Genomic DNA, 25,881 nt, shown 5'->3' on the forward strand with positions numbered 1-25,881 from the left:
ACGATGTTTTAATTTTACCTGTCAGTGTTTTTTTTTTTAAATTTTCATTAGCTGTATTTATATTTTAACCCCATACGTAATTCGGTCGTTCTGACTGCAATTAACTTTTTTTTTTAAAATCAATGTCTAATTTTGGGGATGAGGCTTATTATTACATTATTTTAGGGAAATTTGAGCTTGAAAAGTTCTTAAGATGTCCTTAACACGTAGACGTGAGCAAGACACCTATCATTTGGATCAATTGGACAATATGGACTGAATTTTTTGACATGTATTATTTTATCAGTATTTATACTGCGTATTTTAAAAACCTTTGATCGTAATAAAAATTTTCTTCGCTGACTCTCATCCTGGGTAATGTTTTAGTATATTCTTAAAGTTTAGTTAATCAGCCTTAACGTTCTTATAAAAAGGTTCTTAAAAAAAAAAGTATTTATGGTTTTTGATTAACGATTTATCGATCTATCTATTGTTTATTCGTCATATCAGACTAATGTGTAAATTTAATTCAGAACGTTATGTGTTTTCAAAAAAGGCTAAACTAGTGAGCAGCACCGAACGAACTTCAATTGTTAAAATTTTTATCGTTCTACGCGTTTCGCAAGACTATTAGAGTGTGTTAGAAGTGATAGTTACATGTTTGTATATGTACACAGAACGTAAATCGTACAATACGTTTACGGATTTACGTAAAGGAACAACTCATGACGCATTTAGTTTGGGGAATTACAAAAATTAAAATTAATTGTTTAAAAAGAGCTGTGTTTGTGTGTGTGATTTTTCTGTAAATCGTACCCTGGAATAATTTCTCGATATCACCCCGTTATGAAGCGCATGCACGTAACGCCTAACACCAGCAATAGAGCTACAGCAGGTGATAATTTGAATATTCATTATTGTCTTTTCCCTAAAATCAATTTACGAGGACAAAATTGAAGAAGGACTGATCACGCAAAGCGCAGCCGATCAACTATACCAAGTCCTATCAACGGAGAACTTTTCGGTTTAAAACTCCAAACGATGGCAACCGGCACCGACGGTCAAGACTACTGGGTGATAGAGTTAAATGCAGGGATAGCTATATTCCTCTCATCTTTAAACATTTTTCTTTCCATCACTGCAACACTGGGAAATGCACTGATTCTAGTTGCTCTTCGTAATGTGTCTTCTGTTCATCCACCAACAAAACTGTTGTTGCGATGCCTTGCAGTGACGGATCTGTGCGTCGGTCTAATTTCACAACCGCTTTTTGTCAGCATGATCCTGAATTCTGTGACAAAGATAAACATGAATATTTTATTCTACCTTTTACGTGCAATGGTTGCCACTGGTATTACTCTGAGTGGCGTATCCATCTACACATTGATGGCTCTTAGTGTTGACAGACTTCTCGCCCTGCTGTTGGGTCTGAGATACAGACAAGTTGTAACTTTAAGGCGTGTTTTTGCAGCTGTATGTTTTTTCTGGTTAATGAGCATTCCATGTGGTTTGATTTACTCCTTTTGGAGACATCTTGCTGTCTACACCACAGGCGCAGTTATTGGAATACTTTCTCTATGCATCTCGTTACTCTCTTACTTGAAGATCTTTCTCACACTGCGACGACGTCAAGGCCAAGTTCAAAATCAAGCCCGGCATGAGCGATCGAGAGGAGGGATACCACCCAACATAGCACGATAAAAGAAAAGCGTTTCTAGTACAGCATGGGTGCAGTTGGCATTAGTTGTTTGGTATGTGCCATTTTATATCTCCGTTGTAATAATACTGGTGTCTGGATGGCGTAGTATGACGGTGGATTTCATTGTAGCATGCTCAGGCACTCATTCCAACTCGTCTCTTAACCCGATTCTCTATTGCTGGAAGATCAAAGATGTGAGACGGGCAATGAAGATCACAGTCAGAAGCTTTGTATTGCCTCAGAGTTAGTTAGGCCACTTAGCCTTGCCAGAGATTCGTTTACAGTTTGATCAACCATGTGCGTAAATGACAGAACAAAAGTTTTCCGCACTGACTTTTATATTTATTACAATTTATAGTTCTTCCCCTTATAAAATAGACCAACAAATGATACGGTTATTTTAAACTGATGCATATCTTACCCAAGTGATTTTAAATTATGTTAATGCTACCAATTTTAATGGTTTAGGAGCAAGAAAAGAAATTCTAGAATCATGCCGTAAAACCACACTTGAGTGGAAGAAGGTATTCTAGCTGTTATCCACTAAGGATATCTCTCACTGTCATAGCCTAAGGAAGAAGAGATATTTAATATTCTCACTGTCCCACGGACAGGCTGATTAATACTTTCATCATGCAACATTAAAATGAATATGCTGCACAGTTATTTAATCGTTGTCTCTCTTAAGAGCTTTTATAGTATGTGGTAATCGATGTTTTTAATTTCATCTCAGTAAATGTTTTTATTTTCTTTTTGAATTTTTAAAGGTTTCACAATCTGTAGGTGGTTATATTATACCACCATATGTAATTCATTTGTTCTGACTACAATATATGGTTTTCATTTAACGATTTATCGGTCCATCTATCTATCTCCCTATCTGTTCTATATTACAGTAGTCATATTGGACTGTAATAAAATATTTAAATTTAATTGAAAACGTTAAATGCGTTTTTAAGAGAGAGGAAGAGCTAAAAAGGCTAAGCTTCTGAGCATCAAGAAAAGATTTGAATTGTAAAACGTTTATTATTCTATAAAGTTTTCGTTCACTAACTTTATCACTGAGTTATTTTATAACTGATATTTACATGCATGTATATGTACACGAAACTAAATTTCTAGTCATAAGCATTAAGAGTCCTTTACGTCTCCTCGCCATAGTTACCATCTTCTTTTGCTTTATATACGCGTAAAATTGTAAAATATATGTTTTGCGTCTGATAAAATAAATAATCAGATAATGATATAGAAAAAGGCCGTTTACTCATTAAAACCCAAGCATGGTTTGTCATTGGTGATTGAATCTAAGTAGCGCAGTACAATGATTATGGATATGATCCTTGAAATAAACGATGGTCAGGCATGATTTGCTATAGACTCGAAATTCCTTAATTTTGCGTAGTTTTGACCATTTAGTTATCGACTGAGTTTGATTTTGTTTCTTGGGCGTTATAACACCGATGTCAGTCAAATTTACAATGACGCACAAATAATGTTACAGCAGGTGGTAATTTGAATTTTCATTATCTATTTTTAATTTATGAGAACAAAATTGAAGAAGCACTGATCACGCAAAGCACAGTCGATAAATCATAACACGTTCTATCAAATGAGAACTCTTTGAGCTTAAAACTCCAACCGATGGCAGCCGACACCGACGGTCAAGTCTTCTGGGTACCAGAGTTAACAGCAGGGATAGCTATATTCCTCTCATCTTTAAACATTTGTCTTGCCATCATTGCAACATTGGGCAACGCACTGATTAGTTGCTCTTCGTAATGTGTCTTCTATTCATCCACCAACAAAACTGTTGTTGCAATGCCTGACAGTGACGGACCTGTGCGTCGGTGTAATTTCCCAACCGCTATTCGTCAGCATGATCTTGAATTCTGTGACAAAGAAAAACATGAATATTTTACATTACCTTTTAACTGCAACGTTTGCCTCGAGTTTCACTCTTAGTGGAGTATCCATCTACACATTGACGGCTCTTAGTGTTGACAGACTTCTCGCCCTGCTGTTGGGGCTGAGATACAGACAAGTTGTAACTTTAAGGCGAGTTTTTGCAGCTATATGCTTTTTCTGGTTAATGAGCATTTCAATTGGCTTCATTTACTCCTTTTGGAGACATAATATTGTGTTCAGCACAGGCGCTGTTATTGGAATGGTTTGTCTAAGCATGTCGTTGTTCTCTTACTCGAAGATCTTTCTCACACTGGGACAACGTGAAGCCAAAGTTCAATTTCAAGCCCGGCATGAGAGAGCGAGAGGAAGCATTTCACTCAACATAGCGCGATACAAGAAAAGCGTTTCTAGCATAGCGTGGGTGCAGTTGGCATTAGTTGTTTGGTTTGTTCCATTTTATATCGCATTTTTTATAATAGTGCTGTCTGGATGGCGGGGTAGAACATTGGATTTCCTTGCGGCATGCGTAACCACTGTTCTTTATTCCAACTCGTCCCTTAACCCGATTCTCTATTGCTGGAAGATCAAAGATGTGAGACGGGCAATGGAAACCACAGTCAGAAGCTTGTTTTGCTAACAAAGTTAGTTAGGGCCCTTGCCCTGCCAGAGATTCGCCCACAGTTCGATCAACCATGTGGCTTAATGACAGAACAAGAGTTTGACGTACTGACCTTTTTATTTATTATAATTTATAGTTCTCCCATTATGAAATAGACAAGCAAATGACACCGTTTATTTCAACTGACGCATATCCTACTCCAGTAATTTTAAATTAAGGTGGCCGAACACAGTTTTCAGATGCCTGAGCCTTATTTGCTGGTATTTTCATGCTGTTGATACTTGGGAGCCATAAATTGGAGAGTGATAAGTTTAGTCACACATATTTTTATTTTTTGCATTTTGGCCCTGCTACATGATGTTGCCATGGTAACAGTGCTGGTTACAAACGTAGCTAAAAACAATAGTTTCGTTTGTTTATAGAAAATTCAGTCGTTAGATTTTTTTCACAAATAGCATGCAGTGAAGTCCCAAAAAATCCTTGACCTCTATAGGTGTTTAACAACATTTTAACAGACGGATTTTCTACAATTCTCCGTTTACCTTTTTCACGACAAATTTTGGATTCTTTTGAATTTCCTCTGTTAAACTTAAATTTTTTTACGACGGGGCGCTTGCATTTTTGCTGAATTATTTTCTTGCCAAGTTTAATGAAATTCTAACGAGTGGTTCGTGAGAAATCGGCGTGTTTCCGATGTGACAATCACAAAATTTTCGGTCTCAATTTTTCGATGAATTGCGCATGCGCATCATTTAACTGGCTTTCTTTCCTCGGTTCGATTCTTCGAGCGGGGTCACAACAGTAATACTTCTTTAGTGCAATCTTCCTTTGAAATGGCTTAGGATGCGATGAAGGACAACTGGATCAGTAGTGCCACGAGGAGTGCGACGAGTGGACGAGTTTCCTGATGATGTTGCTGGATTGGCCAGGATTGCAAGGAGGCCTTGTTCGCCATGTTTGTCAAACACGTGTTGAAGGTGTTCGTAGCCGATGCCAGAGTCAGCCAGTTTCTTCGCTAATCCATTTTTGATAATGCCAGTGTTACGGGAATTGCAGAGGGTTCCTTGGAAGGATTGTTGGAGAGAATAACTGTGGTCAAGATAGAGCATTTGTTCTACTGCTGATTCGAGCGTCGTTGTCTGGCTGTTGTTTACAATATCGCACAGGGAGGCGCCAAGAGGAGAGTGTAAAAGAATTTTGTGCAACGCTTTAACATCTTCAAGAGCATCATGGCCTTCGAAGTCCTCATTAAATAAAATTCTGTAAATAGCAGCTTGGTTTGGTTTCACAAATGACCCGTCTTCGGTTTTTAGCGCCTCGCATTTCTCTTGGATGAGCTTGCGAACGAAGGCAAGGCTGTCAGCAAAATGGACGTTCAGTGCCTTCATTTCAGGGATTAGATGTGGCGAATAGCGCAGCACAGTTCTCAGAAATACGGGAGTGTCGAATGAACAGGAATTGTGGCCGATCAGGATGATTGTTGTATCATTTGTCTGGTCTTTAGACGCCGCTATAAAATTAACAAACGACTCAAGACATTCGGCTTGTGAAACGGTCTCCAAGCGGATTCCACCACGGTGAAGAATTTTCTTGCCGCCGATTGTTGTTAGTTGAAATTTATTTATCCTGGACGCATGAAAAGAAATGTCTTTCGTTGGCAGAACAAACCTTGAAAATGTTTGACCCAGTTCATTTTGTGCTGCTAATTGGATAATCTCGGCTTCTTTTCCTCCACAAGTTGTTTCAGTGTCAAATGAAATTATAGCCAAATTTGTGCTTGGATGATCTGCATAGGAAGTGAAGATTTTTTTGGTTGGTCGCTTAGTAAAAGTAGGGACCTCTTTCTCGAACTGTTTTAATCGTTCCTTTGTGACACCAGTGGCTTGTTCAACGAGCTGGGGGTCAAGTGTTAGTGACACCCCACTTTGGTAAGTAACTCCTTCTTTGTTTTGATCGGATTGATTTCTCGCTTTCTTTTTTATGAAATTCTCTCTTCGTCGTTTCTTGAATTCAACCGAGGACTTTCTTCTTTTTTCAGCTTCCCTTTCTTTGTCCATTGCTGAAACGTTTCCATAATATTTCCTGGTTCTACATCTAGACAGCGTAGGGTATCTGGTAAATATTGCTTCCCCAAGTTTGTTTGTGCAACACCAGACGCAACCCTTTGGTCAGAACTTTCGCTCCCACCATAAAAGCGGATTTTGGGCGCTTTTGAACCAACCGTACTGTGCCAGCTCTCATTAACTTGCGAAGAAGCATTTGCGACCAGTTTGTTAATCACAAGGTCACTTGCATATATCTCGAACAAATCAGTTAACACTGTTCTTAAATTTTCACCCTGGAGATCTTTTCCATTTGGTAAATCTTTGTGATGATATTCCTCAGGATTCTTAGCATGGTCACACCAATTAAGTTTGTGCATCTGGCATTCCCGGTGGTCCCCAAATGCATGAGGAACAATTGCTTTCATTGTCACTTTCAACCTTTCTGCTTCTCCCTTGTTTTGACTAAGACAGTAGCTAAAACACTTGCGAAAGTAGTCAATGACCTTCTGGGAGAGAGGTGATTCTCCTAGTTGTTTTTTTCTTTCAGAACTGATCTTTTGTAAATGCCCTACAACTGTCCTTGTTGCATGGCTTATGTCAGACCACTTATCCACTTTATAGTGTACTTCTTCACGAATTTTTGCAATTGTTGCACTGTCGTCATCGCCGATAAACACTGAGTACTTAACTCCATGTTCGGGTGCTTGATTAAAAAGCTGCACACCCACAGCTGCTTCCATGGCTTTTGAAGAGCCTGAATGGTTCATTCGACAATCATGAGACACTGGTTGCTTGCCTTTTGATTTGGCTGCTGTGCAGACTCTACAGAACTTATTTGCGCACCCATAGTCTAGAATTTTCTTGGTTTCCATCCCTATAACGGCCCCATGTCCAGTTAATGAATTGTTTGCCCTGCCCCTTTTTAACCACTGCATGTCATATGATACAGACAATGGCATAAGGCCATCGTTATCAGGAATTTTGCCATTTTCCTCTGCAGCATTGATTTCATCTTGTGAAACCATCTCACAGGAGTTTGAAGCAACTTCTTCAATGGCCCCTCCAACTTCTCTCTCCCTCTTTTTGTAGGCACTTTTGTTCAGCGTTGGCACATTTAGTGTTGTTAGAAAATTGTTCATGTGGGTAAAACCGATACCATTGTCAATGGCACCAAGCGCAATTCTTGTGTTGACATCATATGCTTTTGGGCCTCGTTTCCCATATCGGTGTTGCTCACATGTAACTACTTTATTTTGTGTCCCACAATCTTCACATACAATCCATATAATGCTTGCACTTCCTTCTTTTATTTCCTTCACAGCATTCGAGAGAGAAAGACGTCCTAAAAGTTAAAACATATAGCGTATAAATTTTATTTTCAAGATGCAAGAACATGAGTCTTCCAAACAAGTGAGATGTTGTTCTTGCAAACTTGAAATTCATACATGTGTACCTTTGAGCTAATTTGTGATTTCATTTGTTTATTTTCTTTGCTAGTTTTGTGTTGTTTTCTGTTTATGAAATTATTGTACTTTAGTTTCTTAGAAAGCATTTCTGTTTAGGAAATCTGGCAAATCTGCAAATGTTTACAAATGCAATTTGGTGATAAGCATGTTTATGTTCATGTTAATAAATATCAAATGATTTCTCCACGGAATAGTAAACTATAATCAGTTTTTAGCGGTTCCTTTTCACAATAGGAACTTGAAAAAATTAGCCAAGCTTTTGTAAATTTATAACACAACATAACAATGAAGAATTGAAAAAATGTCACTTGTGAAATGTTCGTGGCTAGTCTGACGCGGCGTTTCGTCTCGGCCAAGAGACTCTTCAGAGACCTTTAGAATTTGTAGGCAAACTCGTTGAGCATCGCGCTCAAAGTCCCGTTTGCAAATTCAAGATGTTAGCAGTCTGGCCCTCTATCGCAGAAGGATTCCCAACCGCACGTACACGAGTTGAAATTTATACAATAAAGAATTGAAAAAATGTCACTTGTGAAATGTTCGTGGCTAGTCTGACGCGGCGTTTCGTCTCGGCCAAGAGACTCTTCAGAGACCTTTAGAATTTGTAGGCAAACTCGTTGAGCATCGCGCTCAAAGTCCCGTTCGCAGAGGGCCAGACTGCTAACATCTTGAATTTGCGAACGGGACTTTGAGCGCGATGCTCAACGAGTTTGCCTACAAATTCTAAAGGTCTCTGAAGAGTCTCTTGGCCGAGACGAAACGCCGCGTCAGACTAGCCACGAACATTTCACAAGTGACATTTTTTCAATTCTTTATTGTATAAATTTCAACTCGTGTACGTGCGGTTGGGAATCCTTCTGCGATAGAGGGCCAGACTGCTAACATCTTGAATTTGCGAACGGCACTTTGAGCGCGATGCTCAACGAGTTTGCCTACAAATTCTAAAGGTCTCTGAAGAGTCTCTTGGCCGAGACGAAACGCCGCGTCAGACTAGCCACGAACATTTCACAAGTAACATAACAATGATTGCCAAAATGTCAGTACACCAAATTTGTAGCATTGTTAATTTTTTTTTTAACGAAACTGTTAGAAAAAAGATCATTACTGTCTGTATTATAAGGAGAGGTTTGATTGTATAATAATAATTATTCATCTATCATTGTTAAGCAGTGGGAGGGGGAGGATGGCCAGACACCCAAATGTCATATGTTGGGCTTCCCCTAGATGCTCAACATTGGTAGGTGATAACTAGGGTTGTTAAATAAAACACAACCGTCATGAATTATGTGTTTGAATATTATTATGAGAATTTTATCTGATGGGAAAGTCTTGAACACATAATTGGAATAATGTGATGTAAAAAATGGAAAAAGCCATAAATTAATTAGCTCAATCAATAATGGCTTGCATTATTATACTTCCATGACAAAGTGATCTAGGAGGGTTGCTAAATTTGTCTCTAAATTAAAATAAATTGGAATAAATGCAAGAAAATCTAAGAAGAATACACAGCAGTTTGTTTGTATTCCTATTTGGCCATTTTTTTCTTTTTATGTCAACATTATTGCTATTAGGTGTTTATTATTTTTGTACTGATTTGATGTGTGTGTACTTTTTAAGCTCAGTAGTATGATTTTAACAGTGGTGGTTTTTCTTAGCAAGTGAAACCAGAACTACCAAAACTGGGTGCTTTTACAAGCTGATGGTCGATATTTTAATTAAAAAAAGGCATGTTCAAAATGTCAACAAGATATGTCAGGTTTTGGTTCTATATGTCAAAGGCAAGGCGAAGCCAATGGTTATTTTCACGTTTACAGGGAAACGAAGACAGTTTTTATGGGGTTTGACAATAATACAATTTTGATCTATTAAAATTCTAACTTGGCTGTGAGGCGTAGGGGAATAAAACAAAAGAAATCACCTTAAAATTCAGAGTACAATAACACATTGGTTGGCTTTGTTTTATTCCTCTAAACCTCAGAACCAAGTTACGATTTTAATTTATTGAAATAGGGATACAGTATTGTGTTTTCTGGAAAAGTGGTCAACAATCAAACTCAGTATAAGAAATCTCTCATCCTTGAAAAATACAATAAATTATATTGGATAAATGTTTTTTAAAACCAATAACTCAGCCTTTTCATAATGCAATTCAAGGTATATTTTACCGGAGTTACACTGTTGACAGGATTTCAAGCTCTGCTGCATAATTCTCAGGTCAGCTATTCTGTATCCATCCAGCAAAATGGACTCGGCTTTGTTGGAAGTTGCATCTTCTCTTCCGGTCAAAGACTAGTGTAAACAAGGAAAAATGTGAAATCGGGCAATTGAGAAAATAAACGACATGTAAAGTCTGACAACGAAGCTGCAGCCGGATGTTTTCATTTACCAGATCTTCAATACGTCTCTGAGAAGGGTTTTCTCGTAGGATACGAGGCTCGATCAGGACTGCAGGTGGGGTCAGGTTTTCTGCATCCTCTTCAAATAGTCGGCGTTTACATATTTCACCACGCGCTCTCTCCGTTTGTGCTTTTCTTTTCTCAGCTTTTCGTGCTCGAGAAAAAATAAAGCTTGCAGACGTCGTCGTTGCTTTCACGGGAGTATCATCTTCATTTCCACAGAAGGCAATTGGACTTAAAACAGCAGTGGAAACCAAAACAGCAAATGGTAACCCAAACAAAAGTGCATAATTCTTTCGAGGAAAATTTTCTGTCTCGCGATCGCGAGAATCATTTTCGGTACAGAGTCGTTGCAAAAAACACCACATGCTCTGAAAAGGGGCTTCACTTGTGAAAAAACGCGAACTTTTCTTGGTGCCAGCGAAATTAAACTGCATTTACTAAACCAACGCGAACAACGAGAAAACATTTTTGTCGCCGTCGACGCCATATTTGTTTGCCTTTTTAAAACCCGCGCCACATTTTTAAACAAAACCGCTGACCGCGCGGAAAACTGTGTTCGGCCACCTTAAGTTAATGCTACTAACGTAAATGGTTTAAAAACAAAAAAAAAATTTGAATCATGCCGTAAAACCACAAATAAGTGCAATAAGGTATTATAGCTGTTATCCCCTAAGGATATCTCTTACTCTTATGGCCTAAGGGAGAAGAGATATTTAATATTCTCACTGTCCAACCGACAGCCCGATTAATACTTTCCTCATGCAACATTAAAATGAATATCCTGCATAGTTATTTAATCGTTGTCTCTCTTAAGAGATTTTATAGCATTTTTTTTAAAGGTTTCATAATCTGTAGGTAGTTATATTATACCACGATATGTAATTCATTCGTTCCGACTACAATATATGGTTTCATTTAACGATTTATCGGTCCATCTATCTATCTATCTCCCTATCTGTTCTGTATTGTAGTCATATTGGACTGTAATATAATATTTACAGTGCGACTACTATTACCGGGGTCACTTAAAACTAGCCAATCTGATCACATTATGATACGAACAGTGAATAATTCGAAAATGGTAGGTTTGAACTGTTGTTTTCCGTCTACTCGTGATTGGTTCAGTCGGCTTTTGTTGAAATTCATTGTTCCTGTTCTGCAATCTGATCGGCCAGTTTTGTTTAAGTGACCCTGGTAACAGTAGTCGCACTGTAAATTCAATTAAAATAGTTAATGCGTTTTTAAGAGAGAGGAAGAGCTAGGGAACTACCGTTAAAAAGGCTAACCTAGTGAGCATCAAGAACACATTTGAATTGTAAAACTTTTATTATTCTATAAAAGTTTCGTTCGCTAACTTCATCACTGAGTTGTTTTATAAGTGATAGTTACATGCTTGTATATGTACACAAAACTAAACTTCTAGTCATAAGCATTAAGAGCCCTTTACGTCTCCTCGCCATAGTTACCATCTTCTTTTGCTTTATATACACTTAAAATTGCAACATGTATGTTTTGCATCTGACAAAATCAATAATAGATAATGATATAGAAAAAGACCGTTTACTCATTAAAACCCAAGCATGGTTTGTCATTGGTGATTGAATGTATTTTGTTTTTTACTAAGAAGAGCAGTACAGTGATTATGGGTCTTATCCTTGAAATAGACGATGGTCAGGCATGATTTGCGATAGACTCGAATTCCTTAATTTTGTGTAGTTTTGACAATTTAGCTATCGACTCGGTTTGATTTTGTTTCTTGGGCGTTATAACACCGATGTCCGTCAATTTTACAATGACGCACAAATCGAGCTACAGCAGGTGATAATTTGAATATTTATTATAGTCTTTTCTTGTTAATTTATGAGAACAAAATTGAAGAGGCACTGATCACGTACGCAAAGCAGAGCCGATGAATTATATCACGTTCTATCAACTCAGGACTCTTTGAGCTTGAAACTCCAAACGATGGCAGCCGGCACCGACGTTCAAGACCACTGGGTGCCAGAGTTAAGAGTGGGGATAGCTATATTCCTCTCATCCTTAAACATTTTTCTTGCCATCATTGCAACATTGGCAACGCACTGATTCTAGTTGCTCTTCGCAATGTGTCTTCTGTTCATCCACCAACTAAACTCTTGTTGCGATGCCTGGCAGTGACGGATCTGTGCGTCGGTCTAATTACACAACCACTTTTTGTCAGCATGATCCTGAATTCTGCTACAAGAAGAACATGAATTTCTTACATTACCTTTTAAATGCAACGTTTGCCTCGAGTTTGACTTTGAGTGGAGTATCCATCTACACATTAACAGCTCTTAGTGTTGACAGACTTCTCGCCCTGCTGTTGGGGCTGAGATACAGGCAAGTTGTAACTTTAAGGCGAGTTTTTGCAGCTATATGTTTTTTTCTGGTTAATGAGCATTTCATTTGGCTTTATTTACTTCTTTTGGAGACATCTTGTTGTCTTCACCACAGGTGCAGTTATTGGAATACTTTGTCTACTCATCTCGTTGTTCTCTGCAGCACCGAACCAACTTGAATTGCAAAACTTTTAATATTTAACGCCTTTTGTTAGAACATCGCTAACTTCAACACGGAATTGTTTTACATGTGATTGTTGCATGCTTGTATATATACACAGAATGTAAACCGTACAACACGTCTCAATATTATTTACGTAAAGAAAACAACTTTTAAAAACGCCTTTGCTTATGCATGACGCATTAATTTTGGGTATTTAACGAAATTAAAAATGATACTTAATAAGTGTTGTGTGTGTGTTTTAATAAAATCGTACACTGAAATAATTTCTCGATATTACTCCGATATGGTGCGTATACACGTGATGTCATCGCCGCCATGTTTGTGTACCTTATATTAGCTTCTTGTCAAAAGCATTAAGATTCCTTTACATCTCCTGTTTTTTTTTTGTTTTTCCTTTTTATACGCGTAAAATTGTAACATGTATGTCGCCGTGACAAAATAGATAATAAATAATCATATAGCAAAAAGACACTTACTCATTAAAATCGAAGCATGGTTTATCATTGGTGATTGAATGTGGTTATTTTTCACTAAGTAAACCAGTAAAGTGATTTTGGGTCTGACCCTAGAAATTGAAGATGGCGAGGCATCAAACTCCATTTACTTAATTTTGCCTTGTTTTGACTATTCCGCTATCGACGTCGTTTGATTTTGTTTCTTCGGCTTAGGAAAACCAATGTTCCATTTACAATGACGCACAACACCAAACATAGAGCTACAGCAGGTGATAACTTCAATATTCATTATTGTATTTTCTCTAAAATTAATTTATGAGAACAAAATCGAAAAAGCACTGATTACACAAATCTCAGCCGAGATAATCACATAAGCCTATTGACCTATTAAATGGTCGATAATACATCACGTGCAATAATAATCTTTATTTATTTGTGCTTTTTTTCAATTTACATGTTGATTCTTACAATCTTTTAGTGGTGTTATATAAATTAAATTAATTATTAGTTAGAAAAATGTGCAAAGCAAGGAAGCTAAATTAACCATTTGTTTGTCTTGTTAGCTCCCTGGCTAATTTAGGTTCTAGATAGCAGGCAAAAAAGAAAGGAAAAAAAAATGAAAAAGCAAAAGGAAGGAAGAACTTATTAATTGTAAAAAGTTAACGTATGTTAGGAGGTCAGCATAAAAGAAAATTAGTTCATTTGTTGTTCTGACAGTAAATAACGTATAATTTGTTTCGGAAAAGCAGACACACTTTGTATGAGTTTTTTTAAGGGAGTTGGAAGGTCTTTCCAAATATCGGTTGCCATGAAGGAGATTAATTGTTTACCTACATTAGTTCTTACGTGCGGCTTATAAATATTATGCTTAGCTGCATATCTTGTGTTGTAGACATGTATATTACTAGCATATTGAAACATGTTGTCGAACACTTCAGGCAGGAGGCCTTTATGTCATGAATGTAAGAATTTCAACACTTGTAGGCGATAAATATTATTAACTGTCAGAAGGCCTGGTAGATTTAGCAAAGGTTTGGCTTTCTCTGTTTCGCTGCCAAATGATTTGGCAAAAAATATTAATCTTACAATATGATTTTGTTTCACTTGAATTTTTCTTATATGTGTTTTGTATACACTTCCCCAAGTTAATATGCCATAAGAAATATAAGGAAAGATTAGATTATAGTTTATTTGTCTTAGTTGTTTAATTGAGAGGTAATACCTTAATTTCGATATTATTCCAGTGTTTCGAGATATACGAGAACACACAAAAGAAATGTGGTGTTTCCAGCTTAAAGACTCGTAAATGATAACACCTAGGTATTTTATACATTGCTTTCGTTCTAACGAATAAGAGGAGCCGTCGGTATTTATGCAGTGGCTTTATATTTATCGATAAACCTCTTCCTTATTAGAATACGGTGTTTTATCAGCTGATAAAACACACCTCATTAGTATGCGGTGTTTTTGTCGCAGCAAGTGTTTTATGGGGTCCTGAAAACCTGCGCCTCGTGGTTTTAAACCCGGTAAGAGTGTTGCTCGTTTTTTAAACATTACTTAAAACTCCAAACGATGGCAGCCGACACCGACGGTCAAGACTACTGGGTGCCACAGTTAACAGCAGGGATAGCTATATTCCTCTCATCTTTAAACATTTTTCTTTCCATTACTGCAACACTGGGCAATGCACTGATTCTACTTGCTCTCCGTAATGTGTCTTCTCTTCATCCACCAACAAAACTGTTGTTGCGATGCCTGGCAATGACGGATCTGTGCGTCGGGCTAATGACACAACCACTTTTTGTCGTCATGATCCTGAATGCTGTGACAAAGATAAACGTGAATATTTTATTCTACCTTTACAGTGTAATGATTGCCTCAGATATAACTCTGAGTGGAGTATCTATCTTCACATTGACGGCTCTTAGTGTTGACAGACTTCTCGCCCTGTTGTTGGGTCTGAGATACAGACAAGTTGTAACTTTAAGGCGAGTTTTTGCAGCTGTATTTTGTTTCTGGTTAATGAGCATTTCATGTGGTTTCATTTACTCCTTTTGGAGACATCCTGTTGTCTACATCACAGTCACAGTTATTGGTATACTTTCTCTATTCATCTCTTTGTTCTCTTACTCGAAAATCTTCTTCACACTGCGACAACGTCAAGCCCAGGTTCAATTTCAAACTGGGCATGAGCGAGCGAGAGGAAGGATTCCACCCAACACAGCACGATACAAGAAGAGCGTTTCTAGCATAGCGTGGGTGCAGTTGGCATTAGTTGTTTGGTATGTGCCATTTTATATCTCCCTTCTAATAATACTGCTGTCTGGATGGCGTGGTATGACGGCGGATTTCGTGATGGCATGCACAGGCACCGTCCTTTATTCCAACTCTTCTCTTAACCCGATTCTCTATTGCTGGAAGATTACAGATGTGAGACGGGCAATGAAGACCACAGTTAGAAGCTTGTTTTGCTTACAAAGTTAGTTAGGGCACTTGCCCCCAGAGATTCACCCACAGTTTGATCAACGATGTGGCTAAATGACAGTACAAAAGTTTGACGCACTGACTTTTTATTTATTACAATTTATAGTTCTCCCCTTATAAAATAGACCAATGAATGGTACTGTTTTTTTCTTCAACTGATCGCTTGACGCATATCTTACGCCAATTTTAAATTAAGTTAAGAAATTCTAGAATCATGCCGTAAAACCACAAACGACGGCAAGAAGGTATTATAGCTGTTAGCCCCTAAGGCCATCTCTTGCACTCATACCGTAAGGAAGAAAAGACATTTAATATTCCATGATGTCTCCCTGACAAGCTGATGACCAGTCTTTCGTCATGCAACATGAAAATGAATATCTTACATAGTCATTTAATCGTTTTCTGCCCTAAGTGCTTTTATAGTATATAGTAATCAATGTTTTTAATTTCATGTTTAATTTTTTATTTATTTATTTTTTTTTAAGTTCATTTTGTTTATTTTGTTTTTAAAGTTCATCACCTGTAGTTATATTATACCACCATATGTAATTCATTCGTTCTGACTGCAAATTTGGTTTTCAATTGACGATTTAGCGATCCATCTATCTATCTCCCTATCTTTTCTTTACAACCGTAGTCGTATTGGACTATTATATGTAAATTTAATTGAGAACAACAAGTTTTATTTGCATGACTATAACAAATACAGTATTGCAAGAGCTATTCATAACTAATTATTGATTCGTTAACTTATTCTTAAGAGAACGTAAAATAAAATATAATAACAATAATAATTATTATTATTATTATTGTTATTATTATTATTATTATTATTATTTTTATCATTATTATTATTTTTATTATTATTATTATTATTATTATTACTATTACTATTATTATTATTATTTTTATTATTATTATTATTACTATTATTATTATTATTATTATAATTATTATTATTATTATAAATAAATAAACAAATAAAGTAACTGAAGTCTTTGCTTATTTTAAACTATTTATACAGTAGAAGTTATCATTCCGGAGAGAAGTTTACCTCTCAATTCGAAGCACGAGGAAACAAATGTAGTTAATTGAGTGTTTAAAAAAAATTGTCAGGTTAGTTCGTTATATGCGATAGTAAAAGTTTCTTTTGCTAATAGTCGTGGAAATGGAAGGCTTGGTTCTATTTTAATAAAGAACATATCTCTTAAAGAAGAATAGCTTGGGAAATCTCATAAAAGGTTAATTTCATCTTCCATGGTTTTACGGTTGCAAACATTATACAACCTTTCATTACGGGGTAAGTTGTTGTATCTTCCTGTTTCAATCAAAAGCTTGCGGCTGCTTATTATCAGTTCCACTAATGTTTCCAAAACCGTTTTTCCTTGTGAGATCTAGGTAAGCAGAGGGGCCATACGTTTTTTGATTGTGTAATAAAAGTTGAGTTTGTGTGAGTGTTGAAAGCTTTGGTGCCAATAAGAGATATATTTCTTTTTTATAAGATTTATATATTGTTTGATGTTATTTTCATTCAAAGTGTAATTATTAAAGTTGGGTAAATTTTAGTATTCACTCATCTTCATGAGACTGAACTAAAAACTAGTTTGACCGTTATAATGAAGGTCAGCAGATAACCTAAGGGATTTTTTTACTATAGAATGTTCATCCTTTCCTTGGAGGTAGTGTCAAAATTAAGTATATTTTTATATATGTTAATGATTAAGGAAAATCTGCCAAGCTCAGCTCTACATGCAACATTGAATGACTTATTATGTACTTCTAAAAAAGGTTAAAGAAATGTAACTGTATTTTTTCAATTCCGGAGCCTTCCGACGACTTAAAATCTGATTCAACAAAGGCACCCCGCAATTCACTATTGTAGGTCACAATTGGCTAAATCATTGTGTCAAAACATTTACATGCACGGGAAGGTTTCAGTGTACTAAAATCAGTGTGTCGTCTTACTCTTAAGAAAGAATGAAGAGCTATTTGTCGAAGGTGTTCAACCGAAACTGTAAAATTTCCGGAAGAAGAGATGCGAGTTCCTACGTAAGTGTAGTCTTGTACTATATCTATTAATTCATTGCCTATGTGAAAGGTATAACAAAATATTTTTGAAAGAAAAAGGCTAAATCATTAACATATAGATTAAAGAGCGGAGGACTTAAAATACAGCCTTGTCGCACACCTCTACTGTATTGAAAAGATCGCGTTTGACTATTTTTAATTTTAACAGAACACGTAGAATTCGAGTATAAACGTTAAAAGCATTTTTAAGAAAGAGGAAGAGATAGCGGACTACCGTTAAAAAGGCTGAGCTAGTGAGCAGCACCGATTATATTTGAATTGTAAAACTTTTATTATTCTATAAGCGTTTCGTTCGCTAACTTCATCACTGAGTTGTTTTATAAGTGATACCTGCATGCTTGTATATATACAGAAATAAAATTAGTCATGAGCATTAAGTGTCCTTTACGTCTCCCCGTCATAGTTACCATCTTCTTTTGCGTTATTTATCCTGCCCCTCTCCAAATCATATATCAAAACAAGAAACACTACTGTTTTGGCTTGCTCTGTTTGGTGGGAAGGGTGTTTGACAAGGAATCGACAAACTCTCCAATTTTGGATAAACTTTGGCTTTGAGACTGGCCACATAGCCGCTTTAATAATCATTTCAATTCAATGTCACTTACAAACAAATGAAGGAAGCCCTACCCAGAAAAGGTGACGGCAAAAACCCGCCAAAGCTCACTTGGGTAAAGTGAAGCAACCCCACCCAAGCGTCAACAATAGCGGACTAAAGTCACATACTAATGCTAACAAGTAAGAAATAATAAATACAGCAAGAAGACTGTTGCCCCTGCAAACAATAGTATGTTATATAAATGGAAAGGACAAGATAACCCTAACCCAATCTCTCAACATAATCTCAATAGTCGCCCCTGCACACTATTGAGAATATAATACAGGAAGTGGCATGCACGATGGTACAAACAACTGTATGCTAGTAGCAGCCAATGAACATGATTTATACCAAAACGAAAATGACAACCTAGCCTAACAATGGTGACCCCTGCACACTATTAATCCAGTGCTAATAAAACTGTAAAATGTAATTGAAGGCAATATAAGAGAAGAACTAACATGGGCATGGCCCATGTTTATGTCAACAATGGCCCCTGCACACTATTGGGAAAATAAAGCACACGAGGAATGCAATACAATGAATCCGAAAGGCCAAGGACGTAGCAGTTACCCCTGCAAACTGCTCCACTACCAAGGTCCAAGGCGTATGTAACTTCAGCCCACAACCAAATTGCTCTCAAAACGATTACGATTAGTGTAATGTTTATCTGTGTGAAAGGCAAGCAAGGCGAATATACCTTTTAAAAGCATCCGATTTTCATCTCCCGAGTAGGCGAATTTGAGAATCAGAATAACCACATGTAGCTGCATGGGAGGCTGCACCTATCCTAAAACTATGGCCTTTATATTTTGTGGAATCTAGCCCGCAATGTGTTATTACCCTTGCCAACCACTCATTAAATTCCGTTCGATTAACAGCGAGCCCAGTCAGGTGTTGATTAAGGGGCACTGGCGCTGAGCCACGCAATGAGAAATATCTCAAGAGGTTTTCAACAGGGCAAACGCCTGCCTGGCGGGGTATGATTATGGAAACCGGGGCATGGTTATACTGGTTCTTAAATTGATGAAAGGTGAGCTTTACTGAAGCTATGAGGCCAGACGCAGTAGAAAGCATAGTAACCTGACTAAGTTGTATGACGTCAGGGGCCTGCTTGGTAGTAGTTATCTCGCCAATACGCAATTAAAGGCCTAAGAAGCAGTGGTATACATTGCCTTGAACATACATACAATGTATTCACAAACCAGAACTTGTGCACAAGTAGTACACATTAGTTCAAGGATGGAAACTGTGATAGGAAGGCGTGTGTCAAACCTTACACCAACTTTCCTATAGCCCTTCAGCATTTCCATAATAAAAGATACTTTTGTTTGGTGGTCAAAAATAACCAGCCGGTGGATATACCCAAGGACAGAAATATACGTATTCACAGTAGATGAGGCATAATTATGTTGGTACAAATAATCAATAAAAATGGCCAAATTGGAGGGTGGCAAAGGTAAAGGACAGGCAGACTGACCAAAAATGTCTATCGAGAAGGTATCAAGCTCGCCTATAAGTATTAAATGTGTTACCACATCTGCCAATGTTCTGGTTGTAGGGCGGTCGGGATAGGTACCAGAGAGAGCTGCATGTGTGCTGGAGCGAGGCGTCGAAATCTCTGAATCTGTAAACGGTACAAAGAGTCCGCCAGGTCATTCTTCATATCAGGCACATGTCGTGCACGGAATAGTACGTTATTTTGTAAGCACACAGGCACCAGTCTTCGCACGAATGACATGAGCAACTTATCCCGACAACTGTTTTTGTTAATAATATGGACCAAGGCCTCAGTGTCTGTAAAGAATGTGATACGCTGATTACGCATCAAATTAAAGAGCCCTAGATGATAACACTCGAGACAATTGGGTAAAATTCCAACGCAGCAATATTAAAAGACTTCCAAGAGTCAGGCCAAGGGCCATAAAATCATCGGTCGCTGAAAACAGCCCCATAGCCAAACGAACCAGAAGCATCAGTATAGAGCTGGAGACTGGGATTAGTGATCCAATTTTGATTTAAGAAAAAGGATGAACCATTAAAGTTTGATAAGAAAGCTAACCATGTTCCCTTATCAGACTTATCTGCCTGAGTCAATGTAATAAACTGTTGTGGACGTGCTATCCCTATAGTCAAGTCAATGAGACGACGCAGGAATGCATGTCCAGGAAGAACCACTGAACAAGCAAAATTCAGGAACCCTATTAGAGACTGTAATTCCCGAAGGATGACCTTCTTGCGTTTTAAATAGTCTGATAGCAGAGAGGCACAGCGCATTACCTTGTCACGGGGTAAGCGCGCTTCAAAGTTCAAAGTATTTGGCCCCTTACCGGCAAATGATAAGACAGTAGAAGGCCCAACAGTTTTATCAGGGGCCATTGGTATACCTAGGTAGGAGCAGAGTTCCAGGAAAAGGGCTAGCTCTCTAGAACACTGCTCATGGGATCCAGAAATAATAATAAAAAAATCATCCAAAAGATGTAACATGTAAGATATCCCTAACTTAGTCTGGGCAATCCACTGAACAGCTGTACTGAGGGCCTCAAAAGTCTTACAGGAACTTGCCAGGCCCATGGGCAAACATCGGTTAAAATAGTAATGACCTCGCCAATAGATACCAAGTAGATGGTAGTTTGCAGGCCGAATAGGAATAATAGGGAAAGCGCTCTTGATATGGGTTTTCGCTAAGAATCTGCCTACCCCAGATCTCAAAATTAGTCCAACAGCATTATCAATACGAGAGTAAGTAACACTGGAGTCCTCAACAGGGCTCCCATCGTTGACAGAAGTCCCGTAAGGGTATAATAAATGCTGTATGCAACGAAATGCACCAGGTGTTTTCTTAGGTACCACCCCAATGGGTGACAACCGAAAATTTTGAAATGGAGGGTGTGTAAAGGGGCCAGCTACTCGCTGTGCCAACGACTCCTTTGTTAAATAATGATCAAGCACACCAGGATGCTGTTCAGTTGATAACAAATTAGGGGAAGCAGTTGAAGAGGATGGGCTTTCAAAAAGAAATAGGAAAACCAAGGCAAAAACCATTAATCAAATATTCAGCAGCAGAATTGGAATACCTAGACAAAAGAGGAGCTAGCCTATTTATCCTGACTGGAGTTGGTAATGCGAGGCTTTGTTTGACTGGGGGGATTTAAGATCCTGGGGCATGAAAATTACACTCGGGGCTTGGATGGTGATGACATTTATGACATTCATGTTTAAATGAACAACCCACACAGTTACCTCCTCTGTGATATTTGCGACAATAGCCAAAAGGCACGTAAGTGCTACCCCGAGAGGAGCGAGATGTGTTAAGAGGCACATTATTATTCTTGCGCGGGAACTGCTGAGATCTTATCCAAAGCTCAAAGTGAATAGTGCCCCAAGGAGAATCTGCTGACTTTTGCTGCCTCAAATAGCTGAAATTGGTGTCATAGTAAATCCAATTTGCCCCTTTGTCTGCTAAGTCTCTCACCACCTCCCCATACTTCATTAGGGCTGGAGCTTCTGCGGGAAAATTAGAGGGGTATATTCCAACGAATACCTGGAGAGCAGAAGTCCAAGCTGCAATAGTGCTAATGTTTTTGGCCTTCTGAAGTGGCTCAAGTCACAATGTAGGCTGACCAGGGGATTCGGTAGAGGTGTCAATTGAAATATTAAACTTCTCTTCATTGGGTGTCACTGTGATTAGCTGCCCAAAATTGATAAATTCATTAGCCCAAATTTTGGCCTTTAATTTTGGTGTCACCCTGGTATCAATTGGCAAAGACATGGAAATAAATATCTCCCCTGGCCGGTGATGTGGTTGGGCCACCCCAGTTAAAGGCTACGGTTAGTGTTATATTGCTGAATATCTTGTTTCTATAAGCAGTATAATTTACTTTGTTCTTTATGCTCGTTATTTCTCTCTTTCACCAAAGATAAGCAGAATTAAATTATATGAAATTAGACAAAAAGACGATTAAAATAAATCTTAGAAGTAAAAATGTATATTAAGACTCATTTGGAATTATCTATTCTAGTATGCTATAATGTATAATAATTATCTGGATATGTCAGATTATACTTTGTTTATTTATTATAATTTATATATACCTGGATTTTTGAAAATGTAGCCCCCAGAAATTGGGCACATTTTGAGACCTTCTAGGCTGAAGGAATATGCTAGTCATTAACAAGACTTCAATTAGGGTTTATCACAAGATTTTAAGCAAAGTCGAAGAATAGTATGGGAGAGAAAAACGAAAGAGGCTTTTCTTTGGAATTAGACATGACACTAATTAAAAACATCTGCATGAAATGAAACATGACCTGTAAACTTCCTACAAAATGTGTCAGAATTTAGCAATGATTAACCGCGCCAACGCCTCTAAAATCTCGCCCAAAACCGGGTCTTTTAGCGCTCAAGTCTAGCTTTTTTCAACAGGATCGGCTTCTTGAGAGAAAGACAGCGTTTCAAATTGATTTTTTATGTTCATACTAGATTCATGCTGCACGCGAACTAGAATCACGGCGACCGAACATCTGCAGGAAACTATTTATGAAACTCGAGAGCGGAAATACCACCCAAAATCGCATATCTCGACTAATCGATCACTAGCCTAACGACGCTACAGTTATAAGGGTGAAAAATAATCGAATAGCTTTTCAAACTCACGCTTTTTGAAGAGAAAGTCCTTGCCCATCCTTGCTAGTGTTTTCCATACTAACTTAAGTCCCCGGATGTTGAAATCAACATTTGAAAAGGGAAGGGTTAGCGCCCTTTTCTACCACAAAAATATACTAAGTCTTTGGCTGGGTAACAAATTCGCGGAAATTCCACGTTGGCCGAAAAGAAATCATCCCTAAGACCTACTTTTTAAAGCCAAAGACTGTCACCTCCTCAAGCAAAGCACACAACATACTACCCTTAGTCCAGGTGTAGAGTTGTGAACTGTACGTTGTAATTGTAACAATAATGTCTTTAGTGTTAGTACTTATAAAATTGCAACATAGCGCATAATAAAAAAAATAATAAAAAAAAAAAAGTTAAAGGCTCACCTAAGAGAGAATGGATAACAGAAGCCACAGACCCCTGTACAGTAGCATCTGCCCCAAGGGTAACTTTAGGTGAGGTGTGGGTAAGAGCATCCTTGACTTGTGTTTCCATCAGTGTGGACGCCGAGGTAGACTGCTCAGACACCATAAATGGGGTCAAAGACTGGATAACTGCTTGCGATACTGCTCTGGCGATGCCCTGGACCATGTTTGAATTGGGGGTGGCTATGGATGTTGATGTGGAAGTTGATGTTTTTGTTGCCGTTGATGTAGATATGGATGATGAGGTCGAAGCCAAGGGTCCTGTGCGCACACGGCTGACACGTAGAGCCAGCGGGCCTCAACTACGTGGCACCTTTTTAGAGGGTGATGGACGAGGCATTATCCTATGGGAAAAATTGTAAAGGCAAAAACAAAACAGGCAACAGGCAAAGCAAGGCCAGACCAGATAATAATATTTGGGAGTGTTCGTTAGAGCCCAAATAAAAACAATACAGGATATTACAACACACAAAAACAAAATCTAATCAGCACGGTAGCATGGCAGACAATACAACACGGTGTCGCCGCAGAGTGCTACTTATTATGCTGCAAAAATATACTGTGCCGATACAGCGCCAGTGACATCATGCCTGATTGGTGGTATGGAAATATCATCATACCCCAAAATAGACAGAACAACAATAAATGTAGGACCAAAAATGTCCACAAAGTATAGGATCAAATTCCTAACACTAATTAAAAGTAAGGTGCCAGTTAATGCCATGGAACAATCATCACAGCCAATACTGACTACAGTAAAAATGACATACAATGAGGCAAGATGACAATATTATGTTGGGATTATCTACCTAGCCTAAAGTTGGTACAGATACCAAATTATAAATGAATAAAGGACATAAATGTGCCCAATTGTGTGGTAACATGCTCCACAGAAGTAAATTCATTGTTGACGTGGAATGAAAAATGCAGCACCAAACTAATCTAAATTCAACAGATAAAATTGATTATGATGATGGAATGATAGCATGGTCTGAGGAAAATCATATAATGTAGGCTAAGTTCTCGGCATACAAACATCTCATGTACTAGGCCTAATGGAAAGCATAGAAACGCCTTTTAATATAGTACCCCGGTAGTTCCGATATAGGCAATACTGCCCATGAGGTTTCAAATTAACGCCATCAGGTAAAAGGACTCGACGAGAAAGGGGCTGGATTTCCAAATGTTCCCACTCAAATACAAACTGTTGACCGTCAAAAAGCGGTTCAAGCATCTTATTGAACCGGGCGGCCCCATTGTTGAAATCCTCCTGAGGCAAACCCGTGCCGCGTTGCCGCCGAGGAACTTTGCAAATACCGACAACTGTACTGAGAAAATGCAACAGACTGAAGGAAATCGACCAAGTCTAATACCTCCCCAATTACAACCACGGGAGGTTGAGAACTTAGATCATTTGTCCCGATCTCAACGATAATGACCCTGGGAAGAGGCCCGTTAGCAAATAGAAGCCGTAATTCCCGGGCTAGTCGTGGAACGGACACAGTCGCGGTCTGAGTTAAATTGAAATCCACAGCGGCACGGAGATCAAAATTGGCATTGCAAATCATCGTGAAGTCTCTTCACAAAAGAATGACCCGCAACAAGGATACTTGAGAGAGGTGAAGCCATGGGACAAAAGGGAAAATTGGAAAACAAAGTTTTTCTAAATTTTAAGCGTGAGCTTAGAATAATAATCTCACCAAAGGGCGCCAATAGTAACAAATATGTCAAACTGGGAAGCTAAACGATAGAGAAAAACCCAAATATTCAACAAAGTCTCAAAACTGAGGAGCAACTAGAACCTCTGTGTTGAAGAACTACGACAAAATTACAGCACCAACCTGTTCAAACAGAGGTAAAGTAAAGTACTAGACGATCAAGCGCTTCTTTGCCGTCGAGTCCAAAACCACATGTAAAGGATAGATCGCCTAGAGGGTTCCCACAATGTTCCAATATGTTACACCCCCTATTGGAATACGCGAAAAAAATATTTGCGCGCTGTCTTAAATGCAACAACCATAAACTATATATCAGTACAAAGCTAATGAAATGTACCATCCGGTAAAAATTATTTCGCTTTGATTTTTTCTAGCCGTAAGGAGAGCGCGTCCCAAAAGCCCAAAACGACCGATGTCTCTTTGAGCGAATTTATCGGGTATGAAATTCGACCGCAGAATCAAAACTACTGCATCATATCAATCACAAGGCATTAATCTTCAAAACTGTGTGAGGCTTTTTCGATATTCCTTTTGGTTGCTTCGCAATTTTACTGTCAATGCTGCCGATACGTTTTACATTGCGGGAGATCAATGCTACAAAACAGAAATCCCTCACACAATTTTTTTGTTCGGTGTTTTGGGAATCTTCGGGCCAAATTTCAAGGCAATCCGTCAAATCCTTGTATCGTATAAATTACTTTACAGCGGTTACCAATAACACGCGACCTACCGCTTTCAAAAGACCCCGTTAAAGCTGCGTTTTGGTGGACGTCAATCAAAGAAAAGCCGTTGAAATTGTTTTGAAT

General features: G+C 38.1%; 2 protein-coding genes and 1 long non-coding RNA gene across 4 annotated transcripts; 2 read left to right on the forward strand and 1 right to left on the reverse strand.

Moving 5' to 3' along the window:
* Nucleotides 1-569: 569 nt before the first annotated feature.
* LOC146487131 (uncharacterized) lies at nucleotides 570-25,250 on the reverse strand. 2 transcript variants are annotated; one of them, XM_085085869.1, is made up of 2 exons: nucleotides 23,319-25,250; nucleotides 570-1,270 (listed from the first exon to the last, which is right to left on the reverse strand). In XM_085085869.1, the coding sequence occupies exons 1-2, from the start codon at nucleotides 23,521-23,523 to the stop codon at nucleotides 1,173-1,175; spliced, it is 303 nt and encodes a 100-aa protein (XP_084941995.1). In that variant the 5' UTR covers nucleotides 23,524-25,250; the 3' UTR covers nucleotides 570-1,172. The 2 variants fall into 2 exon arrangements, with proteins under 2 accessions (XP_084941995.1, XP_084941987.1); XM_085085861.1 differs by lacking the exon at nucleotides 570-1,270 and adding an exon at nucleotides 11,932-12,326.
* LOC146487132 (uncharacterized) lies at nucleotides 1,852-12,879 on the forward strand. The gene is made up of 2 exons (XR_014857176.1): nucleotides 1,852-4,420; nucleotides 10,683-12,879. It is a non-coding gene; the product is annotated as an uncharacterized LOC146487132 (long non-coding RNA).
* Nucleotides 14,429-15,748, forward strand: LOC146487133 (adenosine receptor A3-like). Its single transcript, XM_085085246.1, has one exon. It carries the CDS (start codon nucleotides 14,684-14,686, stop codon nucleotides 15,593-15,595), a length of 912 nt encoding a protein of 303 aa, XP_084941372.1. The 5' UTR covers nucleotides 14,429-14,683; the 3' UTR covers nucleotides 15,596-15,748.
* Nucleotides 25,251-25,881: the final 631 nt, after the last annotated feature.

The sequence above is a fragment of the Pavona decussata genome, unplaced genomic scaffold (genome assembly GCF_977016875.1).
Source record: "Pavona decussata unplaced genomic scaffold, jaPavDecu1.1 SCAFFOLD_16, whole genome shotgun sequence".
NCBI classification, from domain to species: domain Eukaryota; kingdom Metazoa; phylum Cnidaria; class Anthozoa; order Scleractinia; family Agariciidae; genus Pavona; species Pavona decussata.